The following is a 20,786-nucleotide window of genomic DNA, read 5'->3' on the forward strand; positions in this document are numbered from 1 at the left end:
CAGTAGGTGCTTGTAGCTTTTAAAGAATATTTGCAATAAATTAAAGCAAAAAAAGAAGTAAACTGAGACATGGTAATGAATGCTTCTCGCAAAAAAAAAAAATTTCCTGGATCCTTTGCTGTTCTCTGCAGTGACAAGAAAAATTGAGAGAACTGGGTGATAACTGAGACAGCTGAGCTGAAAATTACAGTAAAGTTATGCTGCAAAACACTCGATTTTCAGCACACTTTTGCAAGAACAAAGAGTGCTGAAAACAGCTTTCTCTTTTTAAATCACCATAACTGTATCTGCAAGATGCAGAAGTCAGAAGCTTTGGCAGCGTGAATACCAACCACCAAACAATAGGAATTAAATTTTTGGGGGGGAAATCACCTTTATGCTCTTTATGTATCAGTGGATACCTTAAGCATCCAGCACTGGTTTTGGGGCCACTCACCGTGGGGTTGAGCTGAGTGTCCTCTTTATCTTCAGGAAGCGACTGAAGCTGTTTCTGCTTTTGGGAGAGGAGCTGACAAATACAGAATTAGAACAAAAGCTTCAAGCAGAGTGCATAAAACCCGGGCTCTCCTCCAGTCTGACAAGACAAAGGGCACCACAGATCAATCTTCTGGCCCAGTTTGATGCACAGGGGAAGGGGAATTGGCTTCCCCTGACACATTTAAAAACTACAAACAAGTGCATACATGTTAAAACACTTGGAAAATGGTTTAATGATGTTTACAACAGAAATGAACTGTACAATTACAGTAAGTTTAATATATATAAAAAATTACAGCAGACAAATGCATCTACACAAAATCTACCTTTTCATTCTGATTTACTGTAATCTACACAATCTCTCAATGCCTACAGCTATCTGTAGGCAACCACTGGGAAAATAATAATAATAATAATATAATAATAAAGGGCATCTTTAAAGAGACAGCATTTCGCCTTCCTCCTCACCCTTAGTGTGATCAGCAAGGTTTTGAAATGTGTGGGACTCTCACATTTCAGTCTCAAGAAAAGCTTGGGTTGCGTTTGGGTAGGGTACTCCCATAATGGCCCTTGATTTCGAGTGTTCTGCTGACCTCAAGTGTATAAATGCAGTGTATGAGGAAGGCCAAGAGAAAAAAAACCTCCCAGCCAGTGTAAGCAGGCAGTTGCACAGAGCAGTGAAACCATTAGGACCAAAAACTTGTCTTATTTAGAAAAAAAGCAAAAAGGGACTGCCCAGACACTACAGACATTCACAAATCCTCATTTCTTTGAAAATTATGATCTGATTTAGAAGAAAGGGCTTGGTTTTCCACTCCCAATTCTTCACACAAAGGGGTAGTTTTCAAACTAACACGTTAAATACTTTTATAAAAACAAAATTGAAGCTACTTCCTCTTTGGCCCACCCCTTAAAAACAGTGAAACCCCCTTTGCACTGAGAAAGAACCTCAGGTCAGTGGGGAAAACAAAAGAACATGCTGTCTCTTTAAAAAGAAAGAAAGAATCCCAGTTGGGAGCGGCCATCAGTGAAAATGCAATCCAAATTGGCGGTCTGGTGGAAATTCCTCACGGAATATTATGTACAGTTTAAAAACCCTTTGTAGTTGGTTTTTCTTTTATTATTATTTATGAACACCTAGGCAGTGAAAACCGTTATGTTAATACATACATAGACACACCCAAAACATACAAAAATACTATTATTTCAAACTACTAAGAATAGGACAAGTTCAGTTATCTCCATGCTATGACTTTAAGAGCATTACACTGAAACAAACAAGAATTTAAACGACAATTTTTTAATATCCCAGAAATATACCAAAATATACATCTAAGCTTTGGAATTACTGAGGTTAGACTAATGCAAGTGCTGGGTAATCGTACTTAATACACAAGTCTAAGGTTCTGCAGGAAAGAAATTATCTTTGGTATCTGCATCAGGCTAATAATATTAACATTTGGATTTTGCTTTGGGATAGAGCTTGTCTGACCCTAGAACCAAACACCCCCCAATCAACTGAGATTAAAAAGATCCATGTAAAAAGTTCCTCCATTTGCAATCCCCCCCCAAAAGTTAAAAAGTCACAGGCATCTACCTAGCATAAAAGGTTGAGAAATACAATGCATAGTTGCACAGTGGTGCTGCAAAAATAAAAGAAATCTAGAAAAAAGGAACTAGAGGAGAAATGAAAAGCTGCTTCTTCTTCTTTCAGGGATTTCTCACAACAGGACAGCCTCTTCCAAGCAGTGAAGGGGGGGGAAGCTCAGAAGTGCACCTCAGCGTGTATTAATCAACATCACCCAGCCCCCAGAGGGTTAAAGCACCCAGCAGAGCAGCCAATCCTGCACCCAAGTCTTCAGCTCCTCAACCCACCTGCGAAGCCCCGGCTCCCTTCCCAGCGCCTGTGCCCCAGATCTCACCCTGGGCCGGGAGTTGCTGCCCGGGGCGTTCTGGAGCCCCGGGCTGGCCCCCAGGCCGGCAGCGACCCCGGCCCGGCCAGCCCCGGCCTCACAGGTGGGCTTGGTGCTGAAGACGCCCTTTGTCTTTGGTTTGTTTGTTTGTTTTGAGTTTATACAATCATTAGGAAATCTTTGGTTTTGGCTGGAAATTTTAAAAGAACAAAACAAAACAAAGAAACCGCCCCCTCCCGACTTATAGCAGCCACCGTGACCTGACAAAGCTTCTTTCCCATGGGGGTAGGGGAACTACATTCAAATAAAGATGGACCGGGTTAAGGATGCAGCTTCTGGCCAGTTGGGGAGTGGGGAAGGGATACAGGATTGTCAAATAATAAAGAAGAAAATTAAGTATTTGGAGATTTCTATTTTTTTTCCTTTTTTTTTTTTTTTGTTTTTCTGGTTTTTTGGTCATGTTAAAAGTGAGTAGCATGTATGCAGCACTGGGCTGAGAGTGCCTCCAGGCCCTGGAGCTCAGCGTGGCTCTGGGGTGGGAAAAGGCAGCGTGGGTGGACCTTTTCCATGGAGAGTGGAGGGGAGGGGGTGGATATTCACAGACTAATCAAGAGGACCCCTTGTAACCAAAGGAAATAAGATAAGATTGCAATTTGCCCTCACTTTGCAGTAGCTTTTAAGCAGCGACATTCAGAGGCGTTAGGGGGTCACTCCCCAGGTTGCAGGTCACGGGGTGCTATAGGCCAGAGTTCAGTGTTAATCAAAGGAGGGAGGGCAGACTTGGCAACTCTGTGGGGTTTGGAGAAAGTTAAAGCAAGTTACTCAGTTACGAGTTAGAAATGAGGTATACGACAGCTCCTGTACCTGTGGCGGATAAACACCCCACACCTACTCACACCTAGCCTTAGATACTACCACAGAGGAAGGAAATGGAACAACGGCACTGGCGGGGACGAAGGAGCTCCTGCCCGGGCCCTGGGCACACGGGGCCGCACGGGGCCGGTGCTGCTCCAGCCCTCCCCGAGCGGCCCCGCGGCGCTGCCTTCCCTTCCCCGCGCTGCGGGGAGGCCGGCCCGGCTCCCCGGAACTCGCGGCCAGCGGCCCTGAGCTCCAAGTCTTTCTCTTTGCGTTTTCCCCTCGGACTCGCTCAGGCGCAGGGAGCACCAGGGTCACAGAGGCCGACACGTGGAGAGTGAATGGGGGAAGAACTAAAGGTTTTGTCTCAACTGCCTTGTTCTCAGGACACTGTCACGGGTGCTCTTGTTCCTAAATCGTTTCTCAAGGGGGTTGTGCGATCTCCACGAGTTGCCCCTTGGCATGCCATTCCCTAAGGGCTTAGGATTCCTACTGTTAAATAATTGCAGGGTTTTATAGCACCGCGACGTGCCGGCTTGGAACGCACACGAAGTTACGACATTCAGGGAACAGGGCCTCTGCAGCTGCTGCCACAGAATTCCCCAAAGGCAGTGTGAATCCTGAAGTGGGGCCTACAACAGATAAGACAATTTTGGGAGGGAAGGGGAAGCTAACGTGATAAATTAAGTATCTTACGGTATTACGTAAAGCTCTGCCGGAGAATATTCCCCAGCAGACCGACACAGTTTTTTAAGACAGATCAGCATTTTGGTATGAGCTACTAGACAATGTCCTGTTTGGTAGAGAGATGAAATAAGGCAGAGGGGGTATGTTCCAGTTCTGGGGCTGAGCCTCAGCAGCACTAAGGAACGCCAAAGGTATCATCTTCCCTCGCCTCCCACAAGCTGTTTCATTTCCTTCCTCAGATTTGTTTTCCATAAAGCACACCTTGTTTTCCACTTCTTTTGTTCCAAGTGCTCTTTTCTTTGAGAAGTCATTTCTTCAATATCCCTATTACCTATCTATAAATCTAACTAGCTCTTTGAAAAGTCACACAATATTAATACCACTTTTACATAATGTCAGAACAACAATTCTATTAGTAAAGCTTTCAGTGAAGTTCTGCAACCCGATTGGTGTCCGGAGGAAGAGTAGCTGGACAACCCGCTCTCCCCCTTCCTCCCTCCCTTTCTTCACAAGAGCTCACCAAGTTCACTGATAAAACAGCTCAGCCCAATAGCACGACACATGAACATGTACAAGGCTACTTTGGGGAGCAAAGAAAGGAGTCTTCAAGGTCCCTCCCTTAAGAGAAAGACCATCTGCAGAAGCTGTTGAACAGACTCTGACCTTGGACTACACTGCTTCCACATCTGAAGGAAAGAAACAGTTTTCCCTGACTGTATCCCAACATCAGCCTAAGACCTGCAGCACTGGGCAAACCCCAGACACCGTTTGTCTTCACAGAGCCGATGCAACTCCATGCAGAAAAGGTGGGAGTACCCGCAAGAGATGAGGTCCTTAGAGGAAGGGACACTGACCCAAAGCTCAAAAAACCCCCACCCAGCTTTTCCTCTTACCCGCTCTGAGAACAGCAGAGCTGACATCTTATCAGTGCCTTTGGTTCCCTACGAGGCCACTGGGAATTCTGCCTCCCCAGTGGAGTCGAGCTCCTTTAGAAACCCAGCTCTCGCTCCCGCACGCAGCCGGCGCCGGCTGGCGCTCACACGCACTCGCACACGCACCCACCCACGCACACCCTGCCCTCTTCCCCCGCTCCAGCAGCCTCGGGGGAAACGGGCAGGGAGCCTTGGAGCCCACACGGAGCTGGCTGCAACACCCCCCAAGGCAAGAACCACTCGCTCTTCTGCTACTGCCACCGCAACACCGAGACATCGGCCAGGAGAACGACCTGGTCCCTCGCCAACAACACCTCAAAGCTCCTCTCCCACAACCGTCTCACAGTATTTCAACCCTTTCAGGCAGACCAGCCAGGTGTTAGGAGTAGGTTAGCTTTCACCTCTCTGTTTGGTTTTTTCTTTCATAGTTTTTGGTCTAGACAGGATTAGCATTGCTATTAGAAAAGGAAGTGTTTAAAAAGTTTTCCACCTATTATCAAGCACTACAAGCCCTACATTCAGTAACAAGACAAGGGGGATAAAAGGAACCTGTTTCACTTTTGCTCTCCCAGATAGATTAAGATGCGACAACCATTCTCGTCCCTCCCTGGAGTTAAACACAGCGGACCCAGTTCAGCTCTGGAGCAACTCAACTCAACCGAAACGGATTTACAGCCCCGAGGTCGATCCTAGCCCAGTACAGCCATCTCTCCCTCGAGCCTCCTCGATATTTGTTGCCTCATCTTCAGATCCCAGCGAGGGGCAAGGAAAGGCCAAGAGGGAGGGAAGTGTGCGCACACTCGAAAGGACCCTGAACAGCAACCCCATCAGTAACCTGCATGCCACCACGTGCTGTGCTGCAGATTAGACCACAGATAAACCAACCAAACAACAATCCCAAACCCAGGAGCGACAAAATGTTTCCTTTGGCAAGACAGATACAAGGAAAAAAATTTATGAGCAAACATTTTCCTTCTAACACAGTCAAACCCCCTTCTCTGCCCCCAACATCCACCCACCCCCACCCGACCCTATAAAGTTGTAACCTATAAACAGGATCTCAAATACATACAGCATAATCATGTTTATCAATCATAATAAACCATCAGTTCAACTAAACTCTACAGCTAGAATTATCTCCACTATTTATAAAGTTTGCTTTTCTCTTCTGATTTTTTCAGTTTAAAACCAGTTCTGCGACAATGCTAAGCTATGCTGAGGTATTTTATGAAGGTGCCAGAAGCCAGCTGCTACCCACAAGTATTGTTCTCAGAGCTGTATGGTGCTACCTTTCGCTGAGGGAAGACGGGGAAGGAGCAAGGAGGGAAAGAGGCAGAGGGACAGAGACAGGAAGGGAGAAAGGGGGCCCAGATTATTCCAGTTATGGACGGTTCTTAGCAGGGCATCACTGATGGACCTAAAAGCAGCCCCAAGACAAAGCTCAGTAGCTGCTTCATGTTCAGGAATTTGGTCAGAAAAGAAGTACCTGATACGTTCCACATGCTGACCTTATTTGTCTACGTGAGTAAAAGATGCCTCTTCTCCCACAGTTAAACTATTTGTAATTTCAGTGCAATCTCACTAACACCCTCCTAACAGCATCCCAAACAGGGGTAAAAATTCAGAGCATGTCCCCACTAGGAGTATTCTGGGAGAAGTGGCAGACAGATCAAATGCAGACAGATAAGTTGAAAAAAAATCAAGGTTTTTTCCGTGCATTACTGTGTCCATGTGTGAAGATATGCAAATAGAGGAATTGCTTTTCATCGTTCCAAAAGCACTGAAACTGCTTGCACTGACACAGAGGGAACCAGGTACCACTCACATTGTGGAGACAAAGATATGAGCATCTTAAGAAACTGTGAATTGTGAGCCAACAACTTCTTGACAAAATCTTCCCTGTCAAATATCTTCAATGTATTTTAGGGGACTCCCCTCTGGAAAGAAGAGAGAAACTCACAAGCAGCAACAAGAGATTTAATGAGTGAGAAGGGCAGGACATGTGCAAGGTAGGTATCTTGAATTCTATATTGCTATAGTAGTTTGGGAGGGAGAGGGCAGATGTCCTAGTTACAAAAATAGAAAGGGATTTGAGTTGGCTGTGTGAGAACTGACAACCATAAATGCAGTGGGGAGCAGCAGGCCAGCTTATTCCTTTGGTAATACTCCACCCTAGGCAACATCCAACAGGGACAGACAGGCCTTGCTGGGGTACAGGGTGTGGAGAAACAGCATTTAAGCATTTCAGGCAGAACAGGAATAGGGAATAGTGACTCTCTGTAAAGTTAATGTGGCAATAAAAACATCTACATTTTCAACTTCCAGTTTAAAACCAAGAATCATTGAACGTTTGGACCATGCATTATTTTATCTGTCCTAAAACACTCTAATGACCATGAGAAGCTACCTGTCTCTTTAAGATAATTTTGTATCTTTATATATTTCTTTATCTAAGAAAATATGACTTAATATTTAAGGTAAATTAGATGTTGCTTTGGTTTAGTATCTGTGGTATGGCTCCAGCTGTAATGGTTGTGCTGCTCCATTTGCAACAACAACAAAAAAAGAGGGAATTCCCATTTTAAGGAACGCTGCTTTGCAGGAATGTGCACAGAGTTAAGGAATTAACTCTCCTGTGTCCTTCACTAACTCAGCTGCAGAAATGTGTCAAAGCACCCCGTGTGAGGCTTACAGAGGTGGCATTTGAACATTAGGTCACACTTCTAAGAGATGTCACATCCACACCTCACAGTGATTGATAAAAACATAATTCAACTAACAGGTGTTGTAGAGCAACTCAGAAACAAAATAAATGCTCTGTAGGAAATCTAAGCAGATGCAACAATTGTAAGCAGCCACACCTGTGTGTACTTTCTTTGGGCTGTTTGTGAATCCTTCCATGGTGACTGTGGAGAGTGGGTTCTAAGGAGACCAAGTGTGCTAAAGCCAAAGTGTGCTAAAGCAAAACATGTTTTTCTTAAGATCAGAAAAAAATGTCATCACCAAGGTACAAGGACCAACTCCTGAAGCCATTCTCTAAATTGTTTTTGACCTTCCGGGCATATCTGTGTTTGTGTTCCTGGAAATCTCTTGCTTTTTGAACTACCCCTGTCTGCAGGGAGAGCTTTTCACCTTATCTTTTCTTGCCTAGGTACTGTGACATGCTTGCAACCATGAAAAGCAACCCTCTAACTTTTAAATACACAGACATGGAAGTCTAAAAAAGAGATGCTATTATCCTTTTCTAACACACCACCAAACTTCCTGTGATCATATTTACTGGGTCTGTACACAATTGTTATTGTTTCTTTTCAGATGCATCAATTTCTGCTGCCAGCACGACGATGATTTAAAAAAGAAACTTCTGCTAAATTTCTGGTACATGATCTCATATTGTTTTCATTCTCTGAAGGAGAACATGCACTCTAACTTGGCAGATGTACACCCACTGCCAGTCTGATTTCTGTCTTTCACCTAAACACTGGAGGTAGCCAGCATCCACGAGGAAAAACACTGATAGGGATGAAAGGTAGGCTCCAGGAACAACAGTCAGTCAGTCACAGGGATGTTTTAGGGGACAATGAATCAGAGCACACTGGCAATGGATGCCATGGGATATGTGCTGTTTGAGTATTATGTCAGTTTCTGCAAAAAAAAAAAAAAAACCCAAGCTTTTTTGGATATGTGGCTACTCTGAGTTTCCAGTTTCTCTCAGAAAAAAACTCGCTAAGAAATTCCCTGGAATCTGGGCCCCAGATAGGGTGATGGGGTAGAGAAGAGGAGGGTAAAGAAAGGGGTATAAGGTGCTCACACCAAAGCCATGTGACCAATGCAAAGGTAGTCAGGAAAAAAAGCAGATTTTTATAATAAATAAACCATCCAAGCTGCATTAGTGTTCCAGATATGTACTCAACAAGACCCTCTCCCAACCACAAACCAGCAAGAATGGGACATGAAAACTCATTCAGACAGCTAATGGCACAGTCTCCTGGAACTGTGGAGAGAGGATTTTCCACTGATTTAAGGCCCACCTTTCTTTGTGTTTCCTAGATATCTGCAAGGACCACGCCCCCCACCCCACCACAAAACCCTTGGGGAGGAGGGGATCCACCAGAGACGAGCCCAGTGGTCCCTCCCCTACCAAAAAAAGCTTCCTGATAAATTGTACTTTTGCACAGGCGTGAAAGTAAGCAGGGACTTTCAGAGTCAGGAACAAACGCTACAGCTGCGGTTTTCCCCATCCTCTTACTTCACCCAAAACAAGTCCAAGGACTTGCATTCCTTTGGTAGAAACTACAGACCGTGCTGTGGCCTCCAGACCAGCACAGTGGGTACCAGCATCTTCTCTTCTACTTTTTCCCTACCTCCCTGAAGCTCACCCAGCTGTACCTGTTGCTGCTCTGAAGCTTTTACTGTGGGCCACTGCCATTTTTGCAGTATTATTCATAGCCCTAAAAGTCTCCTGCACAGCCTGAAGACCTAGAGACATATCAAAAATACAGAGATTCATCCATACTGGGGGGATAAAGGTGAGACCTCTTGGATTAACAATCCTCTGACATTGCCATTCTATTTACACGTCAAATAAAAGAAAACAAATTAAAATCAAGTTAAGAGTCTGCCCCAAGGATAACACAAATTACCAACCAAAAAAAAAAAAAGATTAAAAACAAGCAGCAACTTTTATATAAAATTAATAAAAACAAAAGACAAATGAAAAAGAAATTGTCAGTAGCATCTATCGCCTCTCTGCATCTGAACTGCACTTACACAAACTAGTCCATTAGTACAGCAGCTTGCTAGAAATTGACTTTGGTTCAAGCTTAGTTTTAAAAAAATAAAACATAAAAAAATCAAAAACACATAAGAAACGGTGGACGGACATTTGTTAGTTTCCCTGCTTGCAGTTCACTAGTTTTGAAGTTTTAGGGGTAATTGGTTTAAATATCAGTAAAACAGGAAGGTGGAGAGTTAGAGATGAACAGAGCAAAACCATGGTGGTGGGGGGAGAGATAAGGGGTTCTGCCACTTGAGTGCAAACACAACTCCCACATGCTCAGGCCACAAACCAAAGCATGTGTAGAGTTTAAAGTTGCTGCCTTCTGGATCTTGGATGAGAAGCTCCAGGATCCCCCTGAATCACCAACAAAACGAACATAGCTGCATCAGCTCATTATTTTAGGACACTCTGGTGACAAAAGAAAAAGGGGTGGGTGGGAAAGGGACTCTTCTAATACCATCACTAGCTAAAAGTAATTTAGTTTTTTACACATGGCAGAAACCTTTAAATCCATCAGGAATGGAAAGTTTAACGTGAACTGCATTGCAGCGATCCAGTCTTCTCTCTTTAAAAATCTCTTTTCTTTTTTGGTTCAGATACTGGATTGTATATTTAAGAATATACAGGTCTAACTTCTGTACAGTTCATTACTCCTTCCTCATCCACAAAAATATCCTTTGCTCCACAGATCAGAATCAACCTTTAAAAGTGAGTTGCAGTGCCAGGCCAGAGGCCGATTGCCGCGCTCCCGCTGCGAGCGGCGCCGCAGCTCAGAGACCGCGCGCGATCAGCCCCAGAGTGGCTCTGCTGTGTTGGCATTAACAATGGCACCTTCTGTTCCCATAGTCCTGGCTTCTGTCTTTTGCAGCCAGAACCACTTTTTTTTTTTTTTTTTTTTACTAGGAAGCTCTTCTAAATAGTGTTGGAAGCATCAGAAAAGGAATATTGCTATGAATGGGGAGAATGTGACCTTCTGATCCGGTACCAACTCACCTAGAGGGTATCTAGGACTCTAGATGCTGCTTTACATGCTGCCAATTAGCCTGGGTCATGATGTTTTTTAAATATTTGTGTGTGCTTTTGCACAGCAAAATGAAATCACTGGAACAGAAGAGCCATCAGTATTGTCACACAATCCACACTCGGGAGGTCACATGCTGCTCTCTGAAGTAAAAGGAACCAAGCACACGAAGCTAAGAGCAGACTTTGGCTGTTTTGTCTAAATATTTGAGAGGAGAAGAATGGCAGTTTGGAGCAAATTCCTACCTCTGCTTACAAAGCAGAGACCAGCCTGGAAGTTTGCACACAATGATCTCTGCTGCTGCACTGAGCTTCCTGCACAAATGATGAACGTAAATTCTTCTGACCCCTACAAGTAGGCATTAGACAAATTCAAGGATGAGGAAACTGTTCAGAACATTTCCAGAAGATTAGGATAGAAAGTCTATTTGTGCTCCATTCTTCCTCTCCACCCCCCCCACCCTCCCCCCATGGTGTGGGAGCTCGCTGAAAATAATCCAGGAGCAAAAGACAAACGCGTCCAAACTATATATATAAAAATAATAATAATAATAATCATAATAATAATAATAGAGATACACCAGTAATACAGGCCTGCCTAAATTGTACCAGTTAAGAAAGGAACCCCCAACATGATTGATACGATTATAAACACCTTGTATGACATAATGGCCTGTACAACAGACCTATAAAATGATAATTAAAAAAGAAAGATATTTAGACCAAAAAAACCAAGAAATCCCCTTCCTATGTTTGAACTGATAACCCACCTTAACTTGTCATTGTGACTGCTGGAAATGATAAGTAGTCCTTTCACTTTTTTTGTGTTTTTGCGGTTTTTAGTTTTTTTGTGGTTTTTTTTTTTTTTTTACATTTTTGGTTAGAAAGTTCTCCGATCCATGAAGCGATCCTGAAAAGACAGTGTTTATTATAAAATTAGGCAAATGTCTGTCCCAGCTTTAAATCCTTCCTGTTTTGCTTTTGTTTTTTTTTTTTTTTCTCCCTTTTTTTTTTTTTTTGTTTTTTTTTTTTTTTTTTTTTTCCCTTTTTTTTTTTTTTGGTTTTTTTTTTTTGTTTCGTTTTTTTAAATATTTTTTCCTTCTCTCTCTCTCTTTCTCTCTCTCCCTCTTGTCCCCAGCAACACGGCGAGAGGATGCCCACGGCATTTTCAGTTCATCGACCGGGCTGGCAGCCGATCCCAGCGCACAGTGACCCAGGCTGCTGGAGCAGAGCCCAGCCCGGCTCACTGTGCCTTGGAGGCAGTAGTGGTGGTGGACGTGGCCCCGCTGGCAGAGGCCACTGTGAGGAGAGAGTTCTGGATGGACTCGGCTGAGGTGGAGGTGGCGTGAAGGCTGGCGACTGGTCCAGAGGCCCCTGCGGAGGCTGCAGCTGCAGAGACCAAGCTAACTGGGTTGCTGGTGAGCAGAGAAAGGTTCTGAGGGTTCAGGAACAGAGGGGCAGTGACGATGTTAGGGGTACCTCCAGCATTGGCAAACACCAAGTTTCCAGTTGCATCCAGTGATGTTATTGGAAGAGAGCCACCGGATGCAAGAGCTAAAAATAGGGAAAGTTGAGCAGGGAGGAGATAACATTAGCAGTAAGCAACAATGCAAAATGTGCCTAAAAGCAAGGGGTCTCTGCATTTGCCTTTCTCTGATATGTGTGCCCTCTAAATCGCTTGCTTGGGTTTTTTCCAAATAACCATCAGACAAGATCTTGCAGACACTAAAACACATCTTTCATTTGCTGCTAAACTAATTCCATTGTGCCTTTCTTCAGCTCTTTTAGTGCAATACTGCTCTATGTTTTCTGCCACAGAGAGCCTGTGCATCCAGGCAACTTGCACTGGGAAGGGCTGAGATGAGGGTTCATGTGAAATGACAGCTATCACAAGATGGAGAAGGTCACGTAACCTTGAGCGTAACATTTTAAATGTTGACATATAACCAACCACTGTTACAACTTACTCTCACGGGTCTACAGCGTTCAGTCTGCCTTAGATTATGATCTCCTAAATTTATCTGTGACACTTTATGAAATGGTTCTTTCTTGCAACCTAGGAACAAGATTTGTTCAGCTAGTTCAGAGGATATTTGAACTCACAGGTTTTACCTAGCTCTTCAGATAGTTGTACCACCCAGTTTTTACAGGTGGCAAACTATGAACCCAGAACAAGTCTTGCTGAAGCCATTGGTAACTTATGGCTTTGTGCTACTTCCAAAACAAATAAATACCTACTCTTCCGAATGTGGATTTATGTATTTCAAGTTCTACATAAGGATTTTAGGAGGTAGGATGTTTGTTGCAGGATCTTTTCTAATACATATGAAGATGAATTCAGGACCAAGATTTGCTCAGAACTGCCCTTCCAAGAGACCTCAGAATGGTGCAAGTCTGCTCAAGCAGACTATAGAAGTGCTATAAAAAGCAAATCTCTAACCTGCTAAAGATACAGGCCAATGAGGCAAGGACAACAAAATAAATTCCAGACTATATTCAGTATCTTAAATGCCTCCTTTAAATCATACACAGCTCTGATTCCCTATCTGAAGTTGTACCTGCTCTTATCTCTGTGACCCACAAAATGTATTTGCACATTTAATTTTTTAAAGCCTTTACTCCTACACAATTTATGCTTAGTGCTGAGGAGCCAGTGCTCTCTGGTAGACAAAATCAGAGCTCATAAACTGAAGTTGTGTGACGGAGATGCATTAAAAGGAACACTACTGACCTTGAATAGTTGCCAGTGTACTGTTGCTCATCAGGGCCGGGCTGAGAGCACCACCTAATGTCCCTGGATTGAGACTGAGTAAGGCACCTCTGCAGCAAGATCATGGAAGAAGTGGAAAAGAAAGTGTGTTACTTTTAAGAAAAGGTTGTCACTGTTTTAAGGTACACCATCATATTTTTAAAAAAGGGGGAAGGGCAAGGAGGGAGGAAAGACCAGAGATCAAGGGCTATTTATGGATTATTTTACTTTTAACTCCATGAGGGTTTCATGACATGCCCAAAGTACAAACACTGTAAATACATGACATGCATTGACTGCTGGTGTAAAATATTCTCGTAAAGTATTTTGGAAAAATTGTTAATTGTTAGAGAACTATCATCCTGTCCCAAAGGCAGATAAGAAATATGTAAATCAAGTGGAATTAAAGAAACATCTGTCTGAGCAAAATTTCTTAAACAATAACTTCAACAATACATGATTTTGCATCTTTGAGAACCTCTTGCTCATGATGGAGAAATGAATACAGAGGTGTGAAGTGCGTCTAGGCTATCTCTCCATTTTACAATTAACAGGTTCTGTGGTTCAGTGGTAAGTTGCAGTTTTTAAGTCAAGCTCTGCAGTGGGATGAATGATTTATCAAACAACAACATCACTGCAACACAGCTTTTTCACCTTTAAAATGAGCACAGCATTCGTGTACTGTGATGGGAATGGTCCATTGCCATCTATGAGTAAACCTTCAGAATCTGAGACAAATGACAGCGATACATAAAAGCAATTTATCCCAAAAATTTTCCTTCACTCTTCTGTCACCTCACCTAAAAGGGTGTGCAAAATTGATCCTTACCCAGCTGCAAACTGTGAGGATGCCATCAAGCCTGGGTTTAGCCCTGCTGCAGCAGCCATGGCAGCAAGACTTGCATTTGCAGGCAACTGTGCAGCTCCTTGTAACGCGGCCGCTGCCGCCGTTTGCAACCCTGATGCCGTTACCATCACCTGGCTGGTCCCGAGAGGGGAGGACAAGGGAGTGGAGGTTGTCTGTGTTGTGCTGGTCTCACTGGCACTGGAGGCCTCTGAAGTGGAGGCTGAGGCAGAAGGGGAAGGGCTCGGGGAGGGTGATGTCACTGCTGAAGAAGCTGGAGGTGCTGTTGAAATCACTGTTGCCGTGTTGTTGGAGGTGGTTTCTGTTGTGCCTGGAAGAGTGGGTCTGGTCAGATCAGTACAAAACACGGATGCCAGACAACAGAAACCCCTGCCCACCTGATCCCAACTGCATGTCCAGCTGAAAGGGGTACAAGCACACATTTCTGTAGTACCAAGAAGCACCAAGAGTTCAAATGAAAAACTGAAATGACACTTCCCAATGTGGGGCTGAGGAGCTCCAGAAGCCAGCAATAAAATACAGTATATTTTGTTTCGGCACCACCTGTGATTTTATTCCTGGAAAAGTCAACTCAGTGATCACAAAAACTGAAGCTTCTTAGTGCAGCAACAAGGAATGATGACAAGAATGTCCCGGGATACCAGTGACCAATAGTGAATGACTCTTTTAAGAATTCAAAAGGGACAAACGGTAGGGGTTGATGTGGTGGCAGCAGAGATCAGCCCTTACCTGTGACTGACAGACTGGTGACAGCAGGACTGGCCAGAGGGAGCACGGGGTTGACAGTCAGGGTTGTAGCTGCACTGCTAGTCACAAGGCTTGGCGTGGTTGCCACCTGGAGGTCAAAACCGAATAAAACTGCTCAGCTCAGAGTTACACACTAGACCTGGATTTCTTTCTTTCCACCCTCAGCTGAGGAAGTTATCAGCAAAAACACTGCATATAAACTAATTTTTTTTTTTTCTGTAATTTGGTTACTTTATCACTCAATGAAACATCCATAGCATCTTCTCTAATTACCAGCAATATCTTTATTCCTAATAATTCAGTATTTGAAAGCAGATACACCCCTATCCATATTTCCCAAGACTGCAAGTTAGCCCTCTCTGCCACCCCACAAAGACGGCACCTTGTTTTAATAGAGACACTCTTACAGAAAGAGTTACAAAATATATTATTTCTACTTTTATTTTTCTTGTGCAAACATCTTTTCAGCTCCAGATCTCTTTCTGATAAAATTATGTAAATGCCCCAGCATTAACAAAGGTATTTAGAGTAATGTGTTTATATGGAGAAGCAGAATAACATTTCACTTTTATTCAAAGAAACTATAAACTTTCCTTTGATAAGCTTCCTTGTGCCAGAGGAAGGATCTCTGAATTTTAAAACATACAAATGGAGTTTTCAATTGTGGATGGTTTATTACAAGAAAGCTAAAATAAACTGAAGACATTACAGATAAACACCAAAGATTTAAGGCTGGAGAAACTAGCTTATGAGGAAAAATGAAATATAAGGAAAGGACTTTTTATGGATGAGAAATGGTGTCCAACAGTAATATTTGAAGACTGTTATACATCAATGAGGGAAATGAATCCTTTAGAATTGCCCAAGAGAACATAGGCAAGAATATAGGCTAAACATTCCTCCTTTCCACTCTCTTACCTTAAATATTATCAGAGAAATATGTCTCCTGCCTCTTAGAAGGAGTCAAATGCTGCACACATTTTAAACAAGACTGGGGCAACTGGGACAGATCTGAAAGCTTTCTGCCCATCTCAAACAGTGTATGAAATTAAGAGGAGCTGGATGCACAGTCCACCTCCCACTAATGCAGCCCAGCCACCACATCTGTCATCTGTCCAGCAAACAGTTAAGGCCAAGGTCACCATCCCTATTTCAGGGCAGAGAATGACCTGGAATTAATACAGCTCACCCCCGTGGTTACAGTGAGTGACTCCAGCCAATGCAAAGGAGGCTGCCCCCAAAAGGAGCCTTCCCCTCCAATGCTGCTGCAGAGCCCTCGCCCTCGTGCAGCCAGGCTGCAAGTCACACAGGTTATCTAACCATACTGAAAATTCATCATTGCTCCTCACATGGCTAATTTGCAGTCAAACTACTAAAGTAAGCCCAAGCATCCTATGAGCACAATCTCCAGAGCTGACACAAGGAATCAACAAAGCACACAGTCAGTGAAGGCTGGTGGCAGCAGGGCTGGAACATCCATTTGAGTAGCAGCACAGTGTTAAGAGAAGATTAGAATGAGTGAAAACACTAGTGAAACTTCACTGATGAAAGGGAGACTGTGGTTAACACCTCAATTTCTTATATACAATGGCAGATTATAGCAACAGGAAAATTTCCCTAGGAAAGCTCCTTTAAGTTTCAGTCTGAGGGAACTTGCACAGTTACTAAAACATACTATCATAAATCTCACTATATTCTGCTTTGGTAGCAAGGCATGCAACCTTGCTTTGCAACTGGGAAGAAAAAAAAAACAAAACAAAAAAAAACCAAAAAAAAAAAAAAAAAAAAAAAAAAAAAAAAAAAAAAAAAAAAAAAAAAAGAAAACCCAAACCAAAACAACAATAATGATAAAAAAGACTAAGTACATTAAACAGTCCTTCCCCTGAAACAAAAGGTTGGTTGCATGCACACACCCTGAGACAAGAATGAGGGGAGAGAATAACACGTCACCAAAATTAATGGTTTAATGAAGTACTGGAAGATATTAGCTACTACGGTGATGAGGGTGGAATAAATACTACAAAAGGACAGCTACAGGCTACATAAATTCCACCACATTCCTATTAGCATAGCTACTATGAAATCTAATAGCTACTGTTTCTATTTATGAAAACAGACCTCCATGGACATTGGTAGCAAAGGTGCTGAAGGAACCTTGATGCATGTGTTTTGTTACTCTTATTTTCATGAAGTTTGTGTTTACCTGAGGTAAATACAAGTGTGGGAAATGAGTATTAGCTGAACTGTTCTTCTGTTCCATGACTTTCTTATTTATTACATAAATAATTTCTGACTAGAAGAAACAACAATGGTATCATTGGATTTGTGTGACCTAAGTCTCCAAATGATACAGAATCAAAGGATGGGTAAGAGTGGAAGGGACCACAGTGGGTCCTTGTGTCCAGCCTCCCTGCAGGGTCACTCTTAGAGCACATGGCACAGAATTGAGTCCAGATGGTTCTTGAGTATCTCCAGTGAGGGAGACTCCACAGTCTCTCTGGGCAACCTGTTCCAGGGCATTACACATTTTACTGCTGCTCATTTACTGACCAGAGCTGCTAAAATAAGAGGTGGCAGGGAGAGCTACTAAGCACTTAAAAAATACTATTATTTTATTTTAAAAAAAATTGGGTAAAAGAAGGAAAGTCCAGATATGAACTGGAGGCATTATCTGAAGTAAGTTCAATGCAACAACCCCAAGTGCAAATTTGGTAGTCAGAATATTTGTTCATGAGCTGACTAAATAAAACACTCTCACTGAAGGCCTGACTAGTGCCTGATTTGTAAGCATTATCTCAGACAGTATCCAGGTGGAACACTCAAAATGTCAGTAAAACACAAATATGTGAGAACAAGTCTGCTGTACAAAGAAGGTGCAGCACGTGTAACGCCTCCACAGTGAGCACAGCAGAACTACCTCCACCAGCGATCTTTGTCAACACAGTTCTTGACCCTTACCAGTGAGGTTGGACAAGGGAAAATTGCTTTGATGGGTGAGCTGCTGGTTCCACCACTGCTGGGTGGGTTGATCCTTTTCTCCTTCTGGCGCCGGTTACAGAACCAAACGCGGATCACCTCCTTCTCCATGTTTAGCTGGTCAGCTATCATGGCGATCTCATCCGAGGTAGGCTTTTGGTTCTGACAAAAGAAAATAGTATTTGAAAAGCTCTGAAATTACCTCCTGAAGTTTTGCAACACAGTTTCTTCTCCAGTAGGTAGAAATCTGAATTGGTGATTTAGATCCAGAATCTGGTCAGTGGTACCGTAGAGACAAACCACAGTAGAGGCTTCTGCCCTCCATCTAAAAACCTCAAATTATGTATGCTTAGACTATTGCCTCATTTATCCATCCTCATGAAGGGTAGTGTTTAAACCTATGTCTGAGTATACTGGAATGCAAAATCATAAAGTCAGTGAACTGCAAGAGCCAGTGAGTTTTTCTGAGGGGGTTTGTGCTTGTTTTTAAAGTGAAACAGATGTTGATGCACGTTTCTTGGCATGGCTTTTGTATTCCCCTTGTTTAGTACTAGCACTTTCCTAAATAGCACAGTAATGGGTTCACTCTAACAAATAAAATTGTTAAGTGAAGTTTCTCCATTTTTTCATAGGCTGAGCACAGCACCAGGACCACTGACCTCCAGGAAACTCTTCTCTAAGGCCACACGTATGTTGGTCTCTATGCTGGTGCGTTTCTTCCTCCTACGGTTCAAGCCTTCGATCCCTTGCCCTGGAGAATTCAGGGCACTTGGGCTGGAGAGAGTTGAATCAGATGAGAGGTTTTCTGAAAAAGAAGAAAGTAATACAAATCAGGAGATTTCATCTGAATGCACTGCAGTCTAATGCATGTGTTCTTCACCTGTGCAAGGTATGTTAAGACCTGCTCTGTATCTGTTCCAAATATATAGAGGTTTATGAATACTACATACATTAATCACAGTATTTACAAAATACAACATATACCTGAAACAAAAAAGCTACAAATAAGCCCAGGGGATGTCCTCTGCTCTTGTATGCTACCACAGGATCTGTTTTTTAGGACCTATACAGTTCTTGTCTCCCACATCTCAGTCTACTCCCCACTGACTCACTGCAAGCCCCAGTTTAAAGGAAAAAGGAGTACTTGATATCCATGAGCCATAGCTGAAAGTCACAGGCAGTTATGAAAAAAATCTGAGCAGCCTGAAATTTCTTTTACCCACTCTACAAAACACTTGAGGAAGAGAAGTTCATAACCGGCTCCACAGTGCTGAGTCTCTTCTCTCTGGACATCTTAGCAGCTACTCAGGGCTACCAACCACTCCACACAGCAAGCGGCTGCCCCTTCTTAACTTCACCAGGGCTCTTAACCCCTAATCCTGTCTTTCTGGCTTCACAGAGGAGCAAAGAGAGAACATTTAACCCCATTTTGCAGCAGGAAGAGCAATCTAACCAAATGGCAATTTTGGGAATTTAAACAAAATCATTAATTGTGGCTGGAGTTCCTTCATTGCCCTGGGGTTTGTGGGTGATAAGCAGGTGTCAAAGTTCACAATCCCCACCACTATTCTGGGGCTCAAATGGGCAAGTATTTTCTAGATTTTTTTTAATAGTAAAGGCACCTGTAAATATGTGGAAACCCTTCCTCGGTCTGAAAACTCCACTGAGAACCAGCTGAGTTCCACAGCAATAAATTCTGGAACCATCAGAATGCTTCTCCTGCCTACTTTACCTAAAACAGAAGCTTCTGAAGTCGCCTGAATCTTTCTTCCAAAGATTTTCATGGAACTGAGTCAGAGCCAAAGACAATGGCTTGCAGGGTGTGAAGAACCACGACACCATTCACTCAACTTTACAGAGACAAGTCTTTCTTCAGGCTAGCAGGAAAGAAAGCCCCTACGACACTCCTTGCAGCATTGGATCCATCCAATGTTGCTGGAAGGTTTGGGGACAGCTGTCCTGTGGACTTGAGCACTCAGTGTGGAGGTATTTATGTTTTCTATGACAGACCTACAACACTTAATAACTCCTGCCAGCACAACAGAATGACACTTCCTTTTCTCAATGCAGGACAAATTTTCAACACTGCATGAAATTACTTTCGAAATTTCAGAGAATGCTGTAGGTGCCAGCATAAAGCTCTCTCCATTTTAAAATAGGATAAAAATAGGAAGGCACACACCATCCCTGCCATCTGTTTAACATATCCATCAGCTTTATACTATGTACAATTGCATACTTGGAAGAAAAAACTGGCTGACAGCACTCGCAAACACTTTCTCTCCTAACACCTAGCACCACCACACAAGATCCTTTAGCTGGTGGAGAATAAAAAAAAAAGAACATTACCAACACTGGCATAGTGAATAACTTGTATCCCAGAAAAAAAAAATAATATGGGAGGGAAAAAGCAAAACCTAACCCACAAAGAACTCTTCCTACAGGGAAAAATGTTATTTATCTGAACCCTTAGAGAGAGATAAAAAGAATGCACACAGGGTATGGAAGGAAATGGATGCAATAAGCTCTGCCTACTGAAACAACAAATCATGCAACCCTCTCTCTAATACACATCTGAAAAAGAAAGCTAGAAGAGGATTAGACGTTATATGCATTAACACACACGAAGGAGGAAAACCATGACACATATTGTACCTCATCCCATGCAAGGGTTCAGCTGTCTAGAGAACACATTTCTGAAAGTTCATACTGGAACTATTTTGGATGCATATAGGCACAAAGAAAGAGAACTACGGACCCTTATTTCTACACCCTCATTTATCCC

General features: G+C 43.0%; 1 protein-coding gene across 12 annotated transcripts in view; it reads right to left on the minus strand.

Moving 5' to 3' along the window:
* Positions 1–691: 691 nt before the first annotated feature.
* POU2F1 (POU class 2 homeobox 1) overlaps positions 692–20,786 on the minus strand; it is a 112,747-nt gene continuing 92,652 nt past the window's right edge. For 11 of the 12 annotated variants that reach the window (XM_041420869.1, XM_041420874.1, XM_041420873.1 and 8 more), the window contains 6 exons: positions 18,661–18,806; positions 17,984–18,163; positions 15,008–15,113; positions 14,243–14,588; positions 13,396–13,484; positions 692–12,218 (listed from right to left, as the gene is read on the minus strand). In XM_041420869.1, the coding sequence (XP_041276803.1) occupies positions 11,908–12,218; positions 13,396–13,484; positions 14,243–14,588; positions 15,008–15,113; positions 17,984–18,163; positions 18,661–18,806 (1,178 nt within the window). In that variant the 3' untranslated portion in view covers positions 692–11,907. The remainder of the gene's footprint in view (positions 12,219–13,395; positions 13,485–14,242; positions 14,589–15,007; positions 15,114–17,983; positions 18,164–18,660; positions 18,807–20,786) is intronic. The other variant, XR_005953867.1, reaches the window with a different exon arrangement.

This window comes from Onychostruthus taczanowskii, unplaced genomic scaffold (assembly GCF_017590055.1).
Source record: "Onychostruthus taczanowskii isolate IOZ18803 unplaced genomic scaffold, ASM1759005v1 scaffold67, whole genome shotgun sequence".
NCBI classification, from domain to species: domain Eukaryota; kingdom Metazoa; phylum Chordata; class Aves; order Passeriformes; family Passeridae; genus Onychostruthus; species Onychostruthus taczanowskii.